The sequence below is a fragment of the Lolium perenne genome, chromosome 6, assembly GCF_019359855.2.
Source record: "Lolium perenne isolate Kyuss_39 chromosome 6, Kyuss_2.0, whole genome shotgun sequence".
Lineage (NCBI taxonomy): Eukaryota > Viridiplantae > Streptophyta > Magnoliopsida > Poales > Poaceae > Lolium > Lolium perenne.
This window is the reverse complement of record NC_067249.2, coordinates 129,540,234-129,556,253: the sequence shown is the minus strand read 5'-3', so window position 1 is coordinate 129,556,253 and position 16,020 is coordinate 129,540,234. Positions and strand designations below refer to the sequence as shown.

At 45.0% G+C, this 16,020-nt stretch overlaps 2 protein-coding genes across 2 annotated transcripts; one reads left to right on the top strand and one right to left on the bottom strand.

The window, feature by feature from the left end:
* The first annotated feature begins 3,306 nt into the window (after positions 1 to 3,306).
* LOC127334556 (uncharacterized) lies at positions 3,307 to 7,629 on the top strand. Its single transcript, XM_051361044.2, has 8 exons — positions 3,307 to 3,692; positions 5,100 to 5,180; positions 5,264 to 5,352; positions 5,436 to 5,510; positions 6,192 to 6,253; positions 6,336 to 6,395; positions 6,505 to 6,707; positions 7,275 to 7,629. The coding sequence occupies exons 1-7, from the start codon at positions 3,369 to 3,371 to the stop codon at positions 6,645 to 6,647; spliced, it is 834 nt and encodes a 277-aa protein (XP_051217004.1). The 5' UTR covers positions 3,307 to 3,368; the 3' UTR covers positions 6,648 to 6,707; positions 7,275 to 7,629.
* Positions 7,630 to 8,394: 765 nt separating this feature from the next.
* LOC127334557 (uncharacterized) lies at positions 8,395 to 12,153 on the bottom strand. Its single transcript, XM_051361045.2, has 8 exons — positions 11,861 to 12,153; positions 11,642 to 11,744; positions 10,857 to 10,964; positions 10,675 to 10,784; positions 10,388 to 10,495; positions 9,222 to 9,267; positions 8,986 to 9,117; positions 8,395 to 8,857 (listed from the first exon to the last, which is right to left on the bottom strand). Exons 1-8 carry the CDS (start codon positions 12,085 to 12,087, stop codon positions 8,777 to 8,779), a joined length of 915 nt encoding a protein of 304 aa, XP_051217005.1. The 5' UTR covers positions 12,088 to 12,153; the 3' UTR covers positions 8,395 to 8,776.
* Between the last annotated feature and the right edge of the window lie 3,867 nt (positions 12,154 to 16,020).

Sequence of the window (16,020 nt, the reverse complement as noted above, 5' to 3'; positions counted from 1 at the left end):
GGGGCCTGTATTCTCATTTTGCTGCGATTTGTACTCCTTAATTAGCAGGACTTGTATTTGGATCTGTATTTTTAAAATCTGAAGATGCGGGAGAAATTCTTCCATTTCTCATAGTTCATCATCATCATACACAAAATTGCGCGATCATACATTGGATAGCGACTTTAACTAAAACTAAACTAACCTAGATCTACCGGGCGCACCTACTCGAGGATGATCACCGCGGCGAAGGTGCGCGACTGCTCCGCCTCCCTCGCCTTGAATGCCTCCACCTCGGCGATGGCGCGCGCCTCCTCCTGCCGCTCCTCCTCCTCCTTCGTCTCAAGCTCGGCCTTGGACTCGGTGATGGCCTTAGCGACGGCGGTGGCCTCCTCCACGTCGCCGAATCCAAGGTGCTCCGCGACGGTCGGCACTCCTCCTCCTCCTGCCGTTCCTCCTCCTCCGCTTGAACTCCCCTCGCCCGGGAAGAGCTCGCGGCCCGTGAAGACGTACTTGCAGATGGGCGGCGCGATTCCCTCCTCGCGAGCGCGCGCATACGCGGCACGATCTTCCTCCTCCGTCGCGAACTCCTCCAAGAAGGCCACCGTCATCGGCTCCATCAGAGGCTGCTCTTCGTAGTAGGCGCCGCCGGGCTGGTACAATGAGAGGTTGACAGGCGCAACCTCTCCCCAGTTCGTCCACTTCTTCACCGACCGCCGCTTCGCTCCGACGGAGCGGACGAACTTCCGCCGCCACGCCTCCTCCACCCGGCTACGGAGGCCGCTGCGTCCCGCGCGACCGGTCGCCTGTCCGCTACGGGATCCAGAGCTGCTCATGGTGGTGGAGGTGGGCTAGGGTTGAGCTAAGGGCGACTAATTGCTCGCCGTAGTAGTTGGCGGCGGGCGGCGGAGCTAAGGCTGTGCGTGAGGGTTTGAACCCTCGCTCACATCCGCAGCCTGTACTTGTACAGGTTGAGACGGGACGGGGAGGGGGCCTATATTCGCAGCGCACGGGTCAGGCCATTTACGGGCTCTACTAATTCGCCGTTTTGGCCTAGAGCTCGTAAGTGGCCGGAACTACACAGATCCGGCGGCATTTACGGGCCTGCTAGACTTGGTTTTAGACGTGTGATCCGAATCCAATTGGACAGTGGGACTTAGAGCATCTCCAGCCGTTTGAGGCCCCCGGGCGAAAATCCGGATATAGCAAACGCCGAATTGGATGTAAAAAGGGCGTGGGGGCAACATCTTCCCAGTCGCACCCCCGGCATTCGCCCATCAGTGGTGATAGTTTCAAAAAATCGTCTTCCTGCTACACAAAAGCATCGCCATAGTCCGGCGATCGGATCAGCCACATTCCGGCGAGCGAAACAGAAACTAGAGGATTACAGGCTCATCGGCGGTCCCGTCCAGAGCCTCGTCTGGCGCGGCATCGGCCGGAGAACGGGCCGGAGGATTTCTTGGCGATGGGCGCCGTACCAAGCGGTCGTCTCCTCGTCCATGTTGGCGTCGTTGCCGCCGATCAGGAACGCCATGTCGGTGTTCCTCTTCTTCGCCGCGGAGGTTTCCTTGAGCAAGGCAATCCGGACGCCCTGGTGGGCGAGCATCTCCTTCCACCGCACCTCGTGCTTGTTGTCCCTCCCGGCGGCGTGTGCCCTCGCTTCGGCCCAACACTTGTCGAAGGACGCCTGCAACCTTTTGGCTGGATGGCCCGCCTTCTTCATCTCTTTCAGCTTCTTCTGGCCGTGCTCGGGGCGGCCGGCCGACGCGGCAGGGGCTGAAACATCGGGGTTGTACTGCTCGCCCTTCCCGAGATTCTTGTGCACCTCCTTCCACTTCTCGCAGTTCTCGATGCGGGCGAAGACGTTGAGGTACTTGAACGTCTGGCCGTCGGTGTCTTCCGCGTACATGTCGAACGCCCGCCGCATCTGCACTTACACGCCGTCGAATCAAGATTAAACCTCAGTGATCCATGGTCGACGGAGGAGCCACGGCGAGTGAGCATACCTTGTCTTCAAAGTCGTGGCCGCTCACCGGGCGATCGTAGTTCTCCTCTTGTATGATGTGCCACTTGCTGCACGCCGCCTGAATGATCCCTCAATGGGTGCCCATTGCCTTATCGCCGCGTACCTTCATCGTCTTGTTGAAGTATGGATCGACGAGTTTGCGCTCGTCGAATGCCAACTTGACCCGCTGCCAATACATCTCGAAGTTTTGATTGGCGCCGGTGATGCCGTTCATGGAAACGGTCTTCCAAGCTTCGGCGAGGCACTCCTCTTCTTTTCCCATCCATTTGATCCACGGCTCGGCCAGCGGCGAGTTCTTCTTCCTTCTCTTCTTCCCCTTGGTCTATGCCGCACCGGGTTCAGGCGGGTCCTCGTCGTCGATGTCCTGATCGAGGTCGGCCTATTCATCTTCTTTGTCGACGTCTGGGGTACCGTTGTTCTGATCGCTGACGCCACCCGGCGACGCGACGGCTTCCGTCGCCCTTGCTTCTTCTTGTGTGAAGAAACCCGGGCTCGCGGGGCGGCCATGGAGCCCGACGTGATCATCCTCGTGCATCACATGCTCATTCGGCGACGACATCCCAGTGTTGGAGAAGGAGAGCGGCCCACGCCGCAGGGCAGTCGAGATGCCCTCGTACATCGGACTGTCGTACTCCGGCAGTGACGGCGTAAACCCCGCCATGCCGACGGCGTAGGTGTCCTAGAACATGGCCATTGCCGGTGACGCCGGCGAGAAGGGGGAAGGAGAGCCGATCATACCTTGGGTCGGCCATGGGCCAGGGAATTGGCCGACGCGCAGCTGGGAGAAGTTAATGGAGACCATCCTCGCATGTTCGTCCGCCGCCGCCGCCACCTTCCTCGCGTTAAACTTCTTCTCCCTCTTCGTCGTGCCGCGAGTTTCATTCCGCCGCCGCTCCCCATCCACCGCCCACTGCGCGTTTGTCCAGCCCGCCGGCCTCTGTTTTGGCGCCCGCGGCTTCCTTGGCTTCGGCGCGCCATCGGCGGCGAGCTTCTTCGGCGGCGAGCTTTTTCGATGGCATGGTGGTGGAAGGAAAGAGGAGGAGCTGCAACTGTGGGGGAGAATGGCGGTAGCTCCTCCGAAATTCGGCAGGAAAAATGGTTCTATGCGGCGCATTTTGGAGGGAAAACGAAATAAATGGAGGGAACTACCCGTTCTGACGCCGACAACACGGGCCCGCTCGACGTTTCACGCGTTTTTGTTTCATCCGGGGTCTCCGACCGGAAAACCGGAATGGCCTGATCTCTCCGAATAAATTAAAGGCCAGATCCAAGAAAAAACGAGAAACCGGAGACGAAACTGGATCGAATATTACACCGGATGTAAAAAAAGGGCTGCCGGCCTTGTCCGGAAGACTGCTGGAAGATGCTCTTAAACCAACTCCGGAGCAAACCCCGTTGTGTAGTCTCCTATATTTGCCCGGCGCCTTCCTCCCCCTTTGTCTGTCGCTGTCTTCGTCTCCCAAACCCCAACCAAAACCCGGCGCCTTTTCCCCGTTCTAGCTCGAGCTCCCGAAACCCTAGCTCGTCTTCCTCGAGGGATTCGCGAGGGTTTCTGGTGGTGATGGATCGGTACCAGAGGGTGCAGAAGCCGCGGGACGAGGAGGCGCCCATCGCCGCCAACGAGATACGCATCACCGCGCAGGGCCGCACCCGCAACTACATCACCTACGCGCTCGCCCTGCTCCAGGTTCGCTCCTCCCACCTGCCTTTCTTCTGCTTGTTCCACTGATTCGCCCGCCCGATTGGGGATTTTATTTGGGCACAAAGCAGTAAAGTAGCGCTGCTCAGATGTTCCTGTACTATATTTATAGTTTGTGGGGGATCGGAATAGGAAAATTTCTATGTTTCGACGGTTAGGGCATCTGTTTTGCGTTTTTTTTTTGTTTGTTTCATGTTATCATAGGACTCTTAATGTAGTGTATAGTGTGCGTGTCTTGTCCACCACCGCACGGTGTTCATAACTGGAGAGTAATTGGCGTTCTTTGGATTGGGCCTCAAGTGAAAACCTTTTCATATGAAGCTACACACTCTGCAATTTTAGTTTTGATGAAGTTAGGATAGAAGAATCATGCTCTTCAATATCCACCCTTAACTATGGAATGTATATTATATTGTGTGCAGTTATCTTACCTCTTTTTGTTGTTGTTTTGGTTTGTGTCTGTGTGCTTGGCGGTTCAGCCTTCTTACAGAGTTCTCGTGCTGGCTGGCCATATAAACTTCTTTTTGTTGTAATGACTAGTTTTCAGAAAGCCTCTCACTTTACCCCAATTTATGCTAAGTAGGCACCTTTTATGTTTTGATTGGACACAGTTAGAAATTTAGCATTGATTACACATATCCATGGTCATGTGCTCCAGCTGCTCAATTTTCAGCATATAGGACTTCAATGAAAAAAAACAATTCCCTTTGTATGTGGATCTACGCCATTTTGGAGGTTTTGCAGTTAAAGTTGAGCTTTTTGAGTACTTATACGGCGAATGTATCTAAATTGTCCTAGTGAAAGTAATATAGCAGCTTTTCTTTCAAAATAACTGTTTTGTGGTAGTACTAAGTTTATGTCGCATACCATCATATCATGTTAAAAGTTAGTACTCAAAGTTATTTATTCAAGGATGTACCGATATTACTTTTGAATGGTTGAGAAAACTTAGCAGAGAGAGTAATTTACAAGGATGTCGTGATAGCAATAAATTGGTTGCTTGATTTATGCCATCCTGACATCAAGTAGCTTTTCGATATTGTATATGGAATAAGTTAATCTTACATGCAGCCTACACGTGGCTATTAATCATAGTGATATATTCTGTAATTGGAAGATTGTTGGTATTTTAGGTGACACCATGGGCACTATAGGTTGGTTCCTGTTGTTGGATTTGTGCCCTTTTTCTTTTCTTTTGTGAATGATCATGACTGCTACCACCTGATCACATGGTCTTTTCGATTTATATCTTGCATGACATTGTAACTTTGATTAATTTCTTATTTTAATTTTCATAGGCAATGGTTAGACATATTCATATGTTTTTGATATTGTTCTCTCCTAATTTAATTGTGTGATCATTTAACTCATCCTTCCTCCATTCTTTCCTTTTAGGAAAATGGATCAGATGAAATCGTCATCAAAGCTATGGGGAGGGCCATAAACAAGACTGTTGACATTGTGGAACTTCTTAAGGTTTAAATGTTTGATTTGTTATAATTACTATTACATCTCACAAATGTCATAGTTTTGTTGCTCACTAAAGCATCTGTGAGCAGAGAAGGATTGCTGGCCTTCATCAGAATACGTCAATTGAGTCAATTGGTATAACTGACACTTGGGAACCATTGGAAGAGGGCCTAGTACCGTAAGAAGAATATACTATAATTTCCTTTGTGCCTTTGTCTAGGATGGTATTGTGCTGTGACATTACATGTATACATATGGCAGCCTTGAAACTACTCGTCGTGTTTCACTGATCTCAATAACATTATCGAAGAAGGAACTGGACACGTCTTCCCCTGGGTATGTGCAAATTACGTGATCTGCTGTCTTATTGAATATCAATCATTTTGCGAGATATAGATGTTTCAGGCTTACAGTTACTAAGAGAGAGAAAAAAAGTAATCCTACCAGGGGCAGTGATGTATCGAGTATTGTTGCTTGCTTTTACTAGGACTCATGGAATTAAACCTTGCCTTACTGTAAACATATACCCCACCGTCTTGAAATAGATGTCATCTTTTACTTTGCATGGTTCTCAATATCCAACCTTGACAATTAATTTCTGTATGAGTGCCAAGGTAAGTCATCGATGACTTAGCAGCAGCATCCACCGTCACACAACCATTCAACAGTGCTTATGTTCTTTACTCCCAATCTGTTAGACTATCTTTATCTAGTATCCTCTAATAGCACAAAGGATTGTCTAATCTTTCATGATCAATAAAATCTTCTGTCCTGTTTGTTAAAGACGAAAAAACCCTCTGTGTAAGGTGTAGCAGTGACATAGTTGATTATTGTCCTTTTGGAGCCCTTTTTGTTGGCTTACTACTAGCGTGCTTTCATTTTCTCCATCCTGTCGTGGTATTTCATCCTTCGTGAATGATTTACATGTTGTGTTGTACGTCTTTTGAAATAATACGTTGCATTGCAATTTCTAATAGATAAGTGAACCATTATATGGCATTACCTTGTTCTCTGTAGTTACCAGCCCCCAATACCAGATGACCAAGTTAGACCACCAATTGACTTTGATCAGGAAGGAGGTATGCTTTCATTAATAGAGTATAACTGTGTACTCTCTCTTGTTCCTTTAGTTCATGCTTTGCAATATGTTTTCTGTTTCAGAAGCATTACCAAGTGATCGTGGAAGAGGGCGTGGCCATCAAGGAAGGGGCAGGGGAAGAGGTACGCTACAAATAACTAGCTTTTGTACTTGGTGACCCTGCATGGAAAATGCAAGTTGTTGTTAGCTTGGCTCTTCTGATGTTATTTGCTTTTGAATTGTTGCTTACAGCTATGAGCAACGGAGGGGCAGATTACAATGATGAAGACACAGATGGGGATGGGGGGCGTGGATATGGTGGCAGTGGAAGAGGTAGACGTGGCTACGCTGGGCCTGGAAGGGGTTATGGTGTGGATACAATGATGGTTTTGTGAAAGAAGAATCAGGTGGTGGCGATGGCGTGGATCAACGCATGCCACCTCCGCAAGGACGTGGTTAGTTCACATACTCTATTATTTTGTAGAACTGCATAGTTTGTCTTAGCATTGGTATTGTTTTTTTGATTCTTGATTATCAAATATTTGCTTCCTATGGACAAGAATATTTATTTCCTAAAATATACGTCAACCTAATTTGTTTTTTGTTTGATCATTAATCAGTAAAGAGATCAGTATATAGGCTTGCTGGGACCATGAACTTGGTAGTTGGTACTAGTTCATTATGAAATCTTTGTCATAAATTATAGGTCAAAGTCTTGCTTTGAAAACTATGTCAATAAGGACTAAGGATTAAAAGACTTGTATTTGCAGTGGGAGGCAGTAGTGTTCTTTTGCTTATCTGAGGATAGATGACTGAAATGGACACTTCGTGATGATCTACATTTCATGTTTCTGTTCTGTAATGCTCTGCCCTTAGCTTCATGCTCATAAAGTTTGTGAATCGCACATCCTCTCCTAATATGCACCTCTAAGGAACAGCCCTCTGAACATTATCTTCATGTAAGAAATATTATGTGATGGTTATTAATGAGTGACTCACTTCAAATCTTTTCTGGACTGAAGGTGGCAGAGGGAGGGGTAGCGGCAGAGGACGAGGTCGTGGGCGAGGACGTGCCCGTGGCCAGGAAAATCAAGATTAGATTGGCTTTATCCTCTTAGGTTTACTTGTTGGAGGCTGACATGATGGTTCTTGTGCCGTCCGATGATGCTAGTTTATCATTTTTGTAGCTAGTTTCTTTAATTTGCTTTGTCTAAAGATGTGGCATTCACTTTGTGTAGTCTAGCATCATCCGAGTTTCCTGGCAATCCGACGTCTAAAAAGTTTACTGTCTAGCGCATGTTGTCTAAGTGAAAATTTTACCGAACGTGCCCAGCTACACTAGAAGCACAGAAGTTTACTGAACGTGTCACAGCACTACACTATTGTTTTGGGAATTTTAATTTAATTCCAATAACTGCTAAAATTCCATTCTCAAATCCCCAAAAAGAAGTCATTCAATTGTTTAATGCAGATTTCTGTTTCTTTGGATACATTGTGTGGTGTTTAGTGTACAAGTAACAATTGAACAAAGGAGGTCCTCATGGTGTCAAGCCTATTGTGAATCCAAACTCTCAGAGTTCCCCCAGCGCATATATCGAAAACTATATAGCCTGTGTAAACTGCATGCCAGGGGTGAGGCAAAGCATGCCAGGACTCCTGCATAGAGGCCGGTTGTCCAGCTAGCGTCGACAGGAACTAGAGGAGGACTCCGACACATGATCTCATGATAAAGCACGATTTGCTTGGCGGAGCTGCTCATAAGATAGCTAGGTCTATTTTTCTTGATAAAAATCTATATAATTGAATTGATTTTTTTTAGCAAATTTGTTGAAGATGTAATAGTTATTTGAAATTAAAAAGCTAACAATGATGGTCTTGTCTAAAAAAAAAGTGTGCTAGGCTCACTGCTTGTTCCCAACTCAGTTAGACCCGGACCATTTCCCCATCAACAATGGTGCATCAGGAACAGCAGACCTTCATAACTCAGTTAAAACTTATTATGAAGATGCAAATAAACATTTCACCGTCGTGTTTGACATGCATGTATGTAACTAGCAATGGAGGCACTGGGATCCAAGGTCCTTGAACCTTATTATTCATCAATCCATCCAAGCTTAAAGACCATTCATCCTTGACAAAAGGTTAAAACATAGCAAGACATTCCAGATCTTTTTTACTCAGTTCGACAGAGATTATCAAACATTATCTTTCACAAGCCAACCTACTACGACATTGTAGCTACAACATTTCCAACCTACTACAACATCGAAGCTACAGCATTTCCAAAACAGGATTATCACCGAATTTGTATACATGTGGGATGTATCACATGCAGACTGCAGTAGAGTACACATTCTTCTCTTGATGGTCCTGACCATTAGGATGCAGAAATCCCATTAGGTTAGGACTTGCATGAATTTCTTATCCTTCTGAATCCTTGCATCTTTATAGAAGGATGATATGGAGAACACTGGCACGGGCACATTTTGTAGAGATAACACAAAAACATCAGCTAATTCTATCTTCAGGTCCAAACACGAACAGTGCCATCGACAGATGATGTCAGCATGCAGGTCTTTGTTGGGTGATAGCTGACGCTAGTGACCTGCCAAAGGAACAATTAGCATAAGAAAATATGAAGAATAAAAATTCAAATTCAAATGGAAACATAGTTAACCAGTAATTAGCAAAATAATGAAGCATAAGATGCAATTTCGAAAAAAGAATAGATACCACGGAGCTATGTGCTCGGAAGCTCGCAACAATAGGTGCGTCCACTAACTCCCAGAAGAAAACGAACCCATCCTCTGATCCACCGACAACAAACGCATCGTCATTGGTCAGGCAGCAATCCATCTTGAAGGCCTACAAATTGTAAAGATAAAAAAGATCAAAGAATGAACTGAGACAGTGTTTCTACTTTGCAATATTGAAATAACCAGTGCAACTGAAACTTATTCAAGTAATACCTTGCATATATGTCCCTTGTACTCTTGTAACATTTCTCCAGAGTTCCTAATTAATACAAAGGCCAGTAGATTCGATTACCAAAAGTCATGCATGCTGAAGGCAACATAGCAGTGAGGTCCATCTATTGAGAAACCCCTCCACTCACCATAATGGTGCTAAATGCTAATGTTCCATTAGTTTTCATATCGAAAGATTATGTGGCTGAAATTCGTGCAAACATGTACCAACATGCATACCAGAGCTTTGTGACCCCTCATCACTCTCAAAACAAAAAATCGATATATGATCCTAATCTTGTATTTCCCGTTTCTCCCCAAAACAGCATAAATTGTTGCTGATGAAAAAAAGTCAGAGCCATCATGATGCAGATGCTAAAAAACACAAGAACGTCATTCAAGTAGTCACTCAGATCCAACTCTTAAGTTTCAACCTACGGCTCATAAACTGTGATGTGCAAGGATTTAGCCACAAATATGCTCTGATGCACAACAATACCACATTAAGTTCAATTAGCTTGGCATTTGTGCCCAGGACCACGTAAAAAAGGCGTGTTTGACTAGCTAACTTCCAAGAAGATATTGAGTTTCATAACCCAAGTTAAATTGAAGCCACCTTGTGCATAATAAGTAAAAAAAAGAGTCTGTTTGAATTCTGCACTGTAATTTCTCAAATTTTGCAAGAGATATTTGAAGAGGAAACTGCAGGTTCTATCCCAAAGTGTCAATAAAGGTACACTGCAGCTGACGAATTTTTTGTTTGCACGGATTAGACAGTGAGAGCTCTGGTGACTGGATGAAGTGGAAGGCACTAAGAAAGATCACACGGGTCGTCTGACTCAATATGGAAAAATGGGAAGTGAGTCGGTGTATATGTCCATTATCAAGTGAAGTGAAGTTGTGGACTAGACAGACTTACTTCAAGTCCCCATGTACCATCAATAACTGATGTGGAACAGGAAGCGCATGTTAAAAAAAATTACCGGACATGCCACTCCAACAAAAACTAATGCAAGGGTTGATTTTATCATTCTACAAAATAGAGGGGGTCTAATTGCATAAAATTCTGAATAGGGCTTAATCTCTCCAGGGTGCTAAATAGAGGAACCTCTCCTGCATCTTTTGGTGTTAAAGTATAAACTGATTAGCAGCTTCCGAAGGGTACTTACTTGTCAAGAAGCCTCACAGTAGAATCCAAACAGTTAGCCAACAAGCAATTCCGGTCATTTGACAACGATATACAGTTGACAGGATGCCCCAGGTTGTCAACAGTCTCCCTGTTAACACAAGAAGGAAATGAAACGCCAAACCATTTAGAACCGATCACGGAATGGATTAGAATCTAATCAACACTTACTTGCTTAACAAATGGGAAGACCCAGAGTTTCATTTGGTAAACAAAAGTGCACACCTTAAATTAGTTGAGACTAGCAGGTGGAAAAAGTTATGCGCTTACCTACCCATGCGAATGTCAAATGTTCGGACAGTACCATCAACACTGCCAGCAATTATTTCGGTGCTGGTCACACTGACTGACATTACACTATCTTGAAAGGTATCAATTGTCTGCATAGTATATGGGAAGTTAAGAAAAAGAACCTAACGACGATTCCATATGGTTTTAACAAATGGAAGTACCTGGATTGGATCACTACTCTGTGACCTGCAGTCAAATGCACGCACCGTACGGTCATAACCAGCTGACAATACAACCGTGTTGTGCTCATTAAACTTCACTGAATTGACCTACACGAAGCAGAATGGGGAATTGGTGATTATATCTCAGCAAAGAAATTGTGGATCATCAAGAATCAAAGCTCTCTCATAATATTAAAATATGTTCCTTATCAGGTATTCATATTCACCAATGGACCTAATAATAAAGCACTATCAACATATGGTAGTGCTTGCGAACTCAACAACAGCCTAGAAGAGTACCATCACAGAAGCATGGTTTTGGAGAACTGCTTTGTACACAGGTAGGATTAGAATTCTAGAAATTGATTGTATTAGGGCGGCGATGTGCACAGTTCATCATTTACAGCTTGCTTGCAGGGTACTTGACTTACAGCATTCACTACCATTACATTAGCAATCGTAAAACGAATAGAGCTCAGGACACACACACCAACGTATAATCAGTAGTACCCAACATCGTGTAGAACTACTGCACTACAGTAGTCTGAACTACATTGTGCTTCAATTAAATCACAAACAACTGCTATACAATTAAACTAACACCAGCATTTAGAAAATAAAAAAGGCGTTCGGTGTTCGGTGCCTTGCTTCTATGAAATCGAATTTGCTGGGTTATGACATTTTCATGTGGATCGATAAGAGATAACTACAATCCCTCATTAACAGCACTAGTGTGAGCATCAGTACCATATGACAATTCCCATAAATCGGCGACTGATACATACCTCGCTATTGTGGCCCCGGAACTTGCGGATGACGCGGCCGGAGGCAACGTCCCAGTAGAAGATCTGCCTATCCGCGCCGCAAGACACCAGCTTCGCGTTATCCCTGCAATCCAAGAGACGGCCAGAAGCACACGCTTAATTCCCCAGTCGTGCGCCTCCAAATCAGATGGGAAGACAGGAGACATGGATAGGGCAGGGTTGTGCCCCTAGGGTACGTACGAGGACGCGTTCACGTCGCGAACCTCGCGGGCGTGGGATTTGTAGGTCTTGACGAGGGCGCCGGTGTGGGGGTTCCAGAGGCGGACGGTGCGGTCCTTGCCGCAGCTCAGGCAGTAGTTTCCGTCACGGTTGAAGCGCACGGCCAGCACCGCGCCCTCGTGCCCTGACAGAGTCCGCGACTCCGACCGCGGAAGCTGCTGCGCCGCCGTCGCTGCCGCCGTCGACATCTCCTCTGTCCTCCCACCGGCGGACGGCGTCGGCGTCGGGCTTCGGAGGGGTGGGTCAAACAATGCAAATACGACGGAAGGCTCTATATGAATTGGGCTGGCCCATGGGCCATGTCACTCCAAGCACAATTGCCCGCTTTACTTTGCGGAGTTCTTTTTTTAGATGAGTTCAAACGGTTTGCAAATTTTGCTCCAAGTTTACTCGGTTTGCAAGATTTCCCTCCAGATTTGTTTTTGCAACATAACCTATGCTCCATGGCACCTGAGTGCAGTATTATATGTTGCAAAATTCAAAACGAGTTTTTTTTTTGTTTCGTTGATGTCTTTTCCTTTAACTATTTTCGCATTTGTATATTGTCACACATTTCTTTATTATCAGCATTACATGGTTGTTTTTTCATTATTTTATATTTAAAATTTCATTTTTAGCTAGAACAATGGCGTGCCGTTAAGAGAAGTGCTGTGAAATTGGGTGCTATGGTGTCGGCAACCAAGAACCACCGATATGTACACCGATAAAAGTGGGCTCCAAAATGCATATAGAGGTGGTGCTCTTTTCTTTAGTACTCCATCCATGAAACATGTCTAAAAATTATTAAAATTCGGATGCATTTAGATGTTATTTAGTGTTACAGCTGGGCATGGGCAGCCCGACATCTAGATGTTATTTAGTGTTACAGCTGGGCATGGGCAGCCCGGCCTAGATATCCCAACACGACCCGGCCCAAAATTTTTGGACTGGGCTTGGGTTCGGGCCTGATATTGGAGCCCGAACATCGGGGCAGGCCAGGCTCGGGCTTGAGTTCGGGCTAGGTCGTGGTTTCGTCCGTTCAGGCCAGTTTCGGGCCTAGTTTATAAGCCTGAAGATCGGGTTGAACCGGGCTTGGGCCTAGGAATTTACGTTCGGGCTCTTTCGGGCCTGGCCCGAAACCTGGCCAACCCGAGAAACGCCTAGGGTTTAGTGTCTAGTACATCTAGATGTAGACAAATCTTCAACATATTCCATGAGACGGAGGGAGTAATATGTTTTCATGATAGACATATTAGGCCCATCACGGGTTTGCACTTTCCACCACCAGGCCCGAGCCAACAGGAGTGTTTGGGGGAGATGCTATACGCCGAGCAGGTCGGCAGCGAAGAAGGTGCCGCACACCCCCAGGCGGGGGTAGTGGGCCGGCCCATTAGTTTTCTCTTCTTTCTTCTTCTCCTTAGCTGTTTCACTTAGTTTGTTTTTTCTGGGCCAGCCCACTTAATTTTCTTAATCTGAATATTATGAACATTTTTCGAATCTAAACAATTTTCCAATTCTACAATTTTTTGAGCTTAATATTTTGAACAATTTTCGAAATCTGAATAATTTTCGAATCTGAACAATTTTCGAAATTTGAACAATTTTCGAATCTGAACAATTTTCGAATCTGATTTTTTTAAAATTTGAACAGTTTTCGAATCTGAACAATTTTTGAATCTGAACAATTTTTGAAATTTGAATAATTTTTGAAATTTGAATAATTTTCGAAATTATTTTTTTTCTAAATTTGAACAATTTTCGAATCCGAACAATTTTCAAAATTTTAAAAAATTGAATCTGAACAATTTTAGAATTTGAACATTTTCCGAAAATATAAATATATTTTGAAAGAATAAAAGAAGAAAACCGGTCAAAAAACGAACTCCAGGTAGAAAAACCGCACAGAAAAAGGAAAAACCAGATGAAGCAAAACCCAGCGCCGTAATGGGCCTGGCCCAAATAGGGGTGTGCGGTGTCCGGTCGGCACCAACCAATGCGGTGTATAGGAATCGCGGTGTTTGGGGCCCAAAATTTTGGTATAAGTCTAATAGTTATATTCAACGAAAAATAATAATTTAGCTGTAAAAGTAGAAGGCCGGCCATACCTGGGCCTTCCCAATCGATTGGAGCAGAAGTAGCTTGGGGATGACAGGGGAACATGATCCTTGGACGCTTCATCCGATGTCACCATCTTGGTCAGCGGGCACACAGGATTCTAGCTATGGGGTGTTCTCCCCTCCTCAAACAACTCATGACCAGTATATAGTCCCAAACACTGCTCTTGGCATTGCTGGTCAAGAAAGCCATCAAGAAACTACACATGAAATTCGGTCGGGAGATAGTCAGGCAACAGGGAAACAAGATCAACAACAGCATCATGCAGAAAGGAGTATGGAGTTGGATAATGAGGCACTGGCGCCAGCCTCTAAGGCGCCACGGGCGCCATGAGGGCATTGGGATGGAACTGCCAAGGCATGGGCAAGAGCCTAGGCAGTCCTAAAATGTGTCATCTTGCCAGAATGATCTATGCAACCAAAGCTTAGGTACTCTTCATCTCAGAAATCAAATCTTCTAAAATTAGTTCGAATGATCTAGTTTCTAGATTTAACATGTCTGATAGTATTGTAGTGCCTTCTCGAAGACGATCGGGAGGGCTCTGGCTGATGTGGACTGACGAAGTACAAGTTTGTGTCCATAGTTTCAATTTCTATGTTATCCTAGCTACTGTAGTTATTAGAAGTAGTAACCAGAAGTTTGGGCTAGTTTGTATATATGGTGATCCCTACCATCGTAATACTAGCCAGATTTGGGATCAAGTAGCCTCTTTTGTGTATGATAACTCTAGCATGCCAGTTATGTGTATCGGTGATATGAATGAACTCTTGTATGATATAGATAAGAATTCCCAGAATATTAACCGTACGCGTATGAATGCTTTCCGTTTGATGATTAAAAAATGTGGTTTATTTGACTTGGGTTTTAGTGGGCCTGCTTACACTTGGACAAATAAACGGTTCTCGTCAAAACCCACTTATGAAAGACTTGATCGATGCCTAGTAAATGCTGAATGGTGTGATGTTTATCCTATCTCAAATGTTTACAATATGCCTCTGATTCATTCTCTTAGTGACCATGCGCCCATTTTACTCTCTACTGATGGTTCCGCTTGTAAAATTAAACGCTCCTTCAAATTTGAAAATTGGTGGCTCAAGGAAGATGACTTTCAGAAAAATGCAAAAGATGTTTGGGCTAAGAGTACAAACCGCTCTTTCTCGGCAAGGACTAATCATTTGGCACGAGCTTTAAAGATTTGGTGCAGGAAAAAGAAGCCATTGCAGCAGGAGCTAAGTGAGATTGAAGAGAAAATAAAGCAGCTACAACTCCAACCGGTGCAGCATCAGGATCATACCCTTGAAGCTAACTTAGTACAAAGGTATGAACTAAATATGACCAAGCTTACAGATTATTATATGCAAAGAGCGAAGAAGAATTGGGTTAAAGATGGTGATAGGAACACAACCTTTTTCCACAAGGCAATCACGAAAAGAAAAAGAAGGAACACAATTGTGTCGGTAAAAGATGAAAACAACATTGTCCAATTTATGCCGGATAAAATCAGCAATACCTTTGTAAATTACTTCAGGCATATTTTTGCTTCCACAACTACTAACCATGGCAGGCCATACTTACATACTCAAATGCCAACATCAAGTAATGAGTACACCTACACAATTCCGGACAAGCAAGAACTATGGGAAACATTGATGGAGATGAAAAGAAATGCTTCCCCAGGACCAGATGGCTTCAACGTGGAATTTTACATAGCAACATGGAGTTGGATTGGAGATGATGTCTACATGCTGGTAAGATCTTTCTTTGAAACAGGGATTCTTCCTGCCCATATTAATGATACACATATTGCTCTAATTCCCAAGAAACTTGTTCCTCTTGTCCCTGCTGATTATAGGCCGATAAGCCTTTGCAATGTTATTTACAAGCTAATTGCAAAATCTCTAGCAAATAGGCTTAAACCCCACTTGCCAGACTACATACACCCTGCCCAACAAGCTTTCATAGAAGGTCGCCGTATTAGTAACAATATCATTATTGCGCAGGAAATTACTCACTCCTTTGCTCTTTCT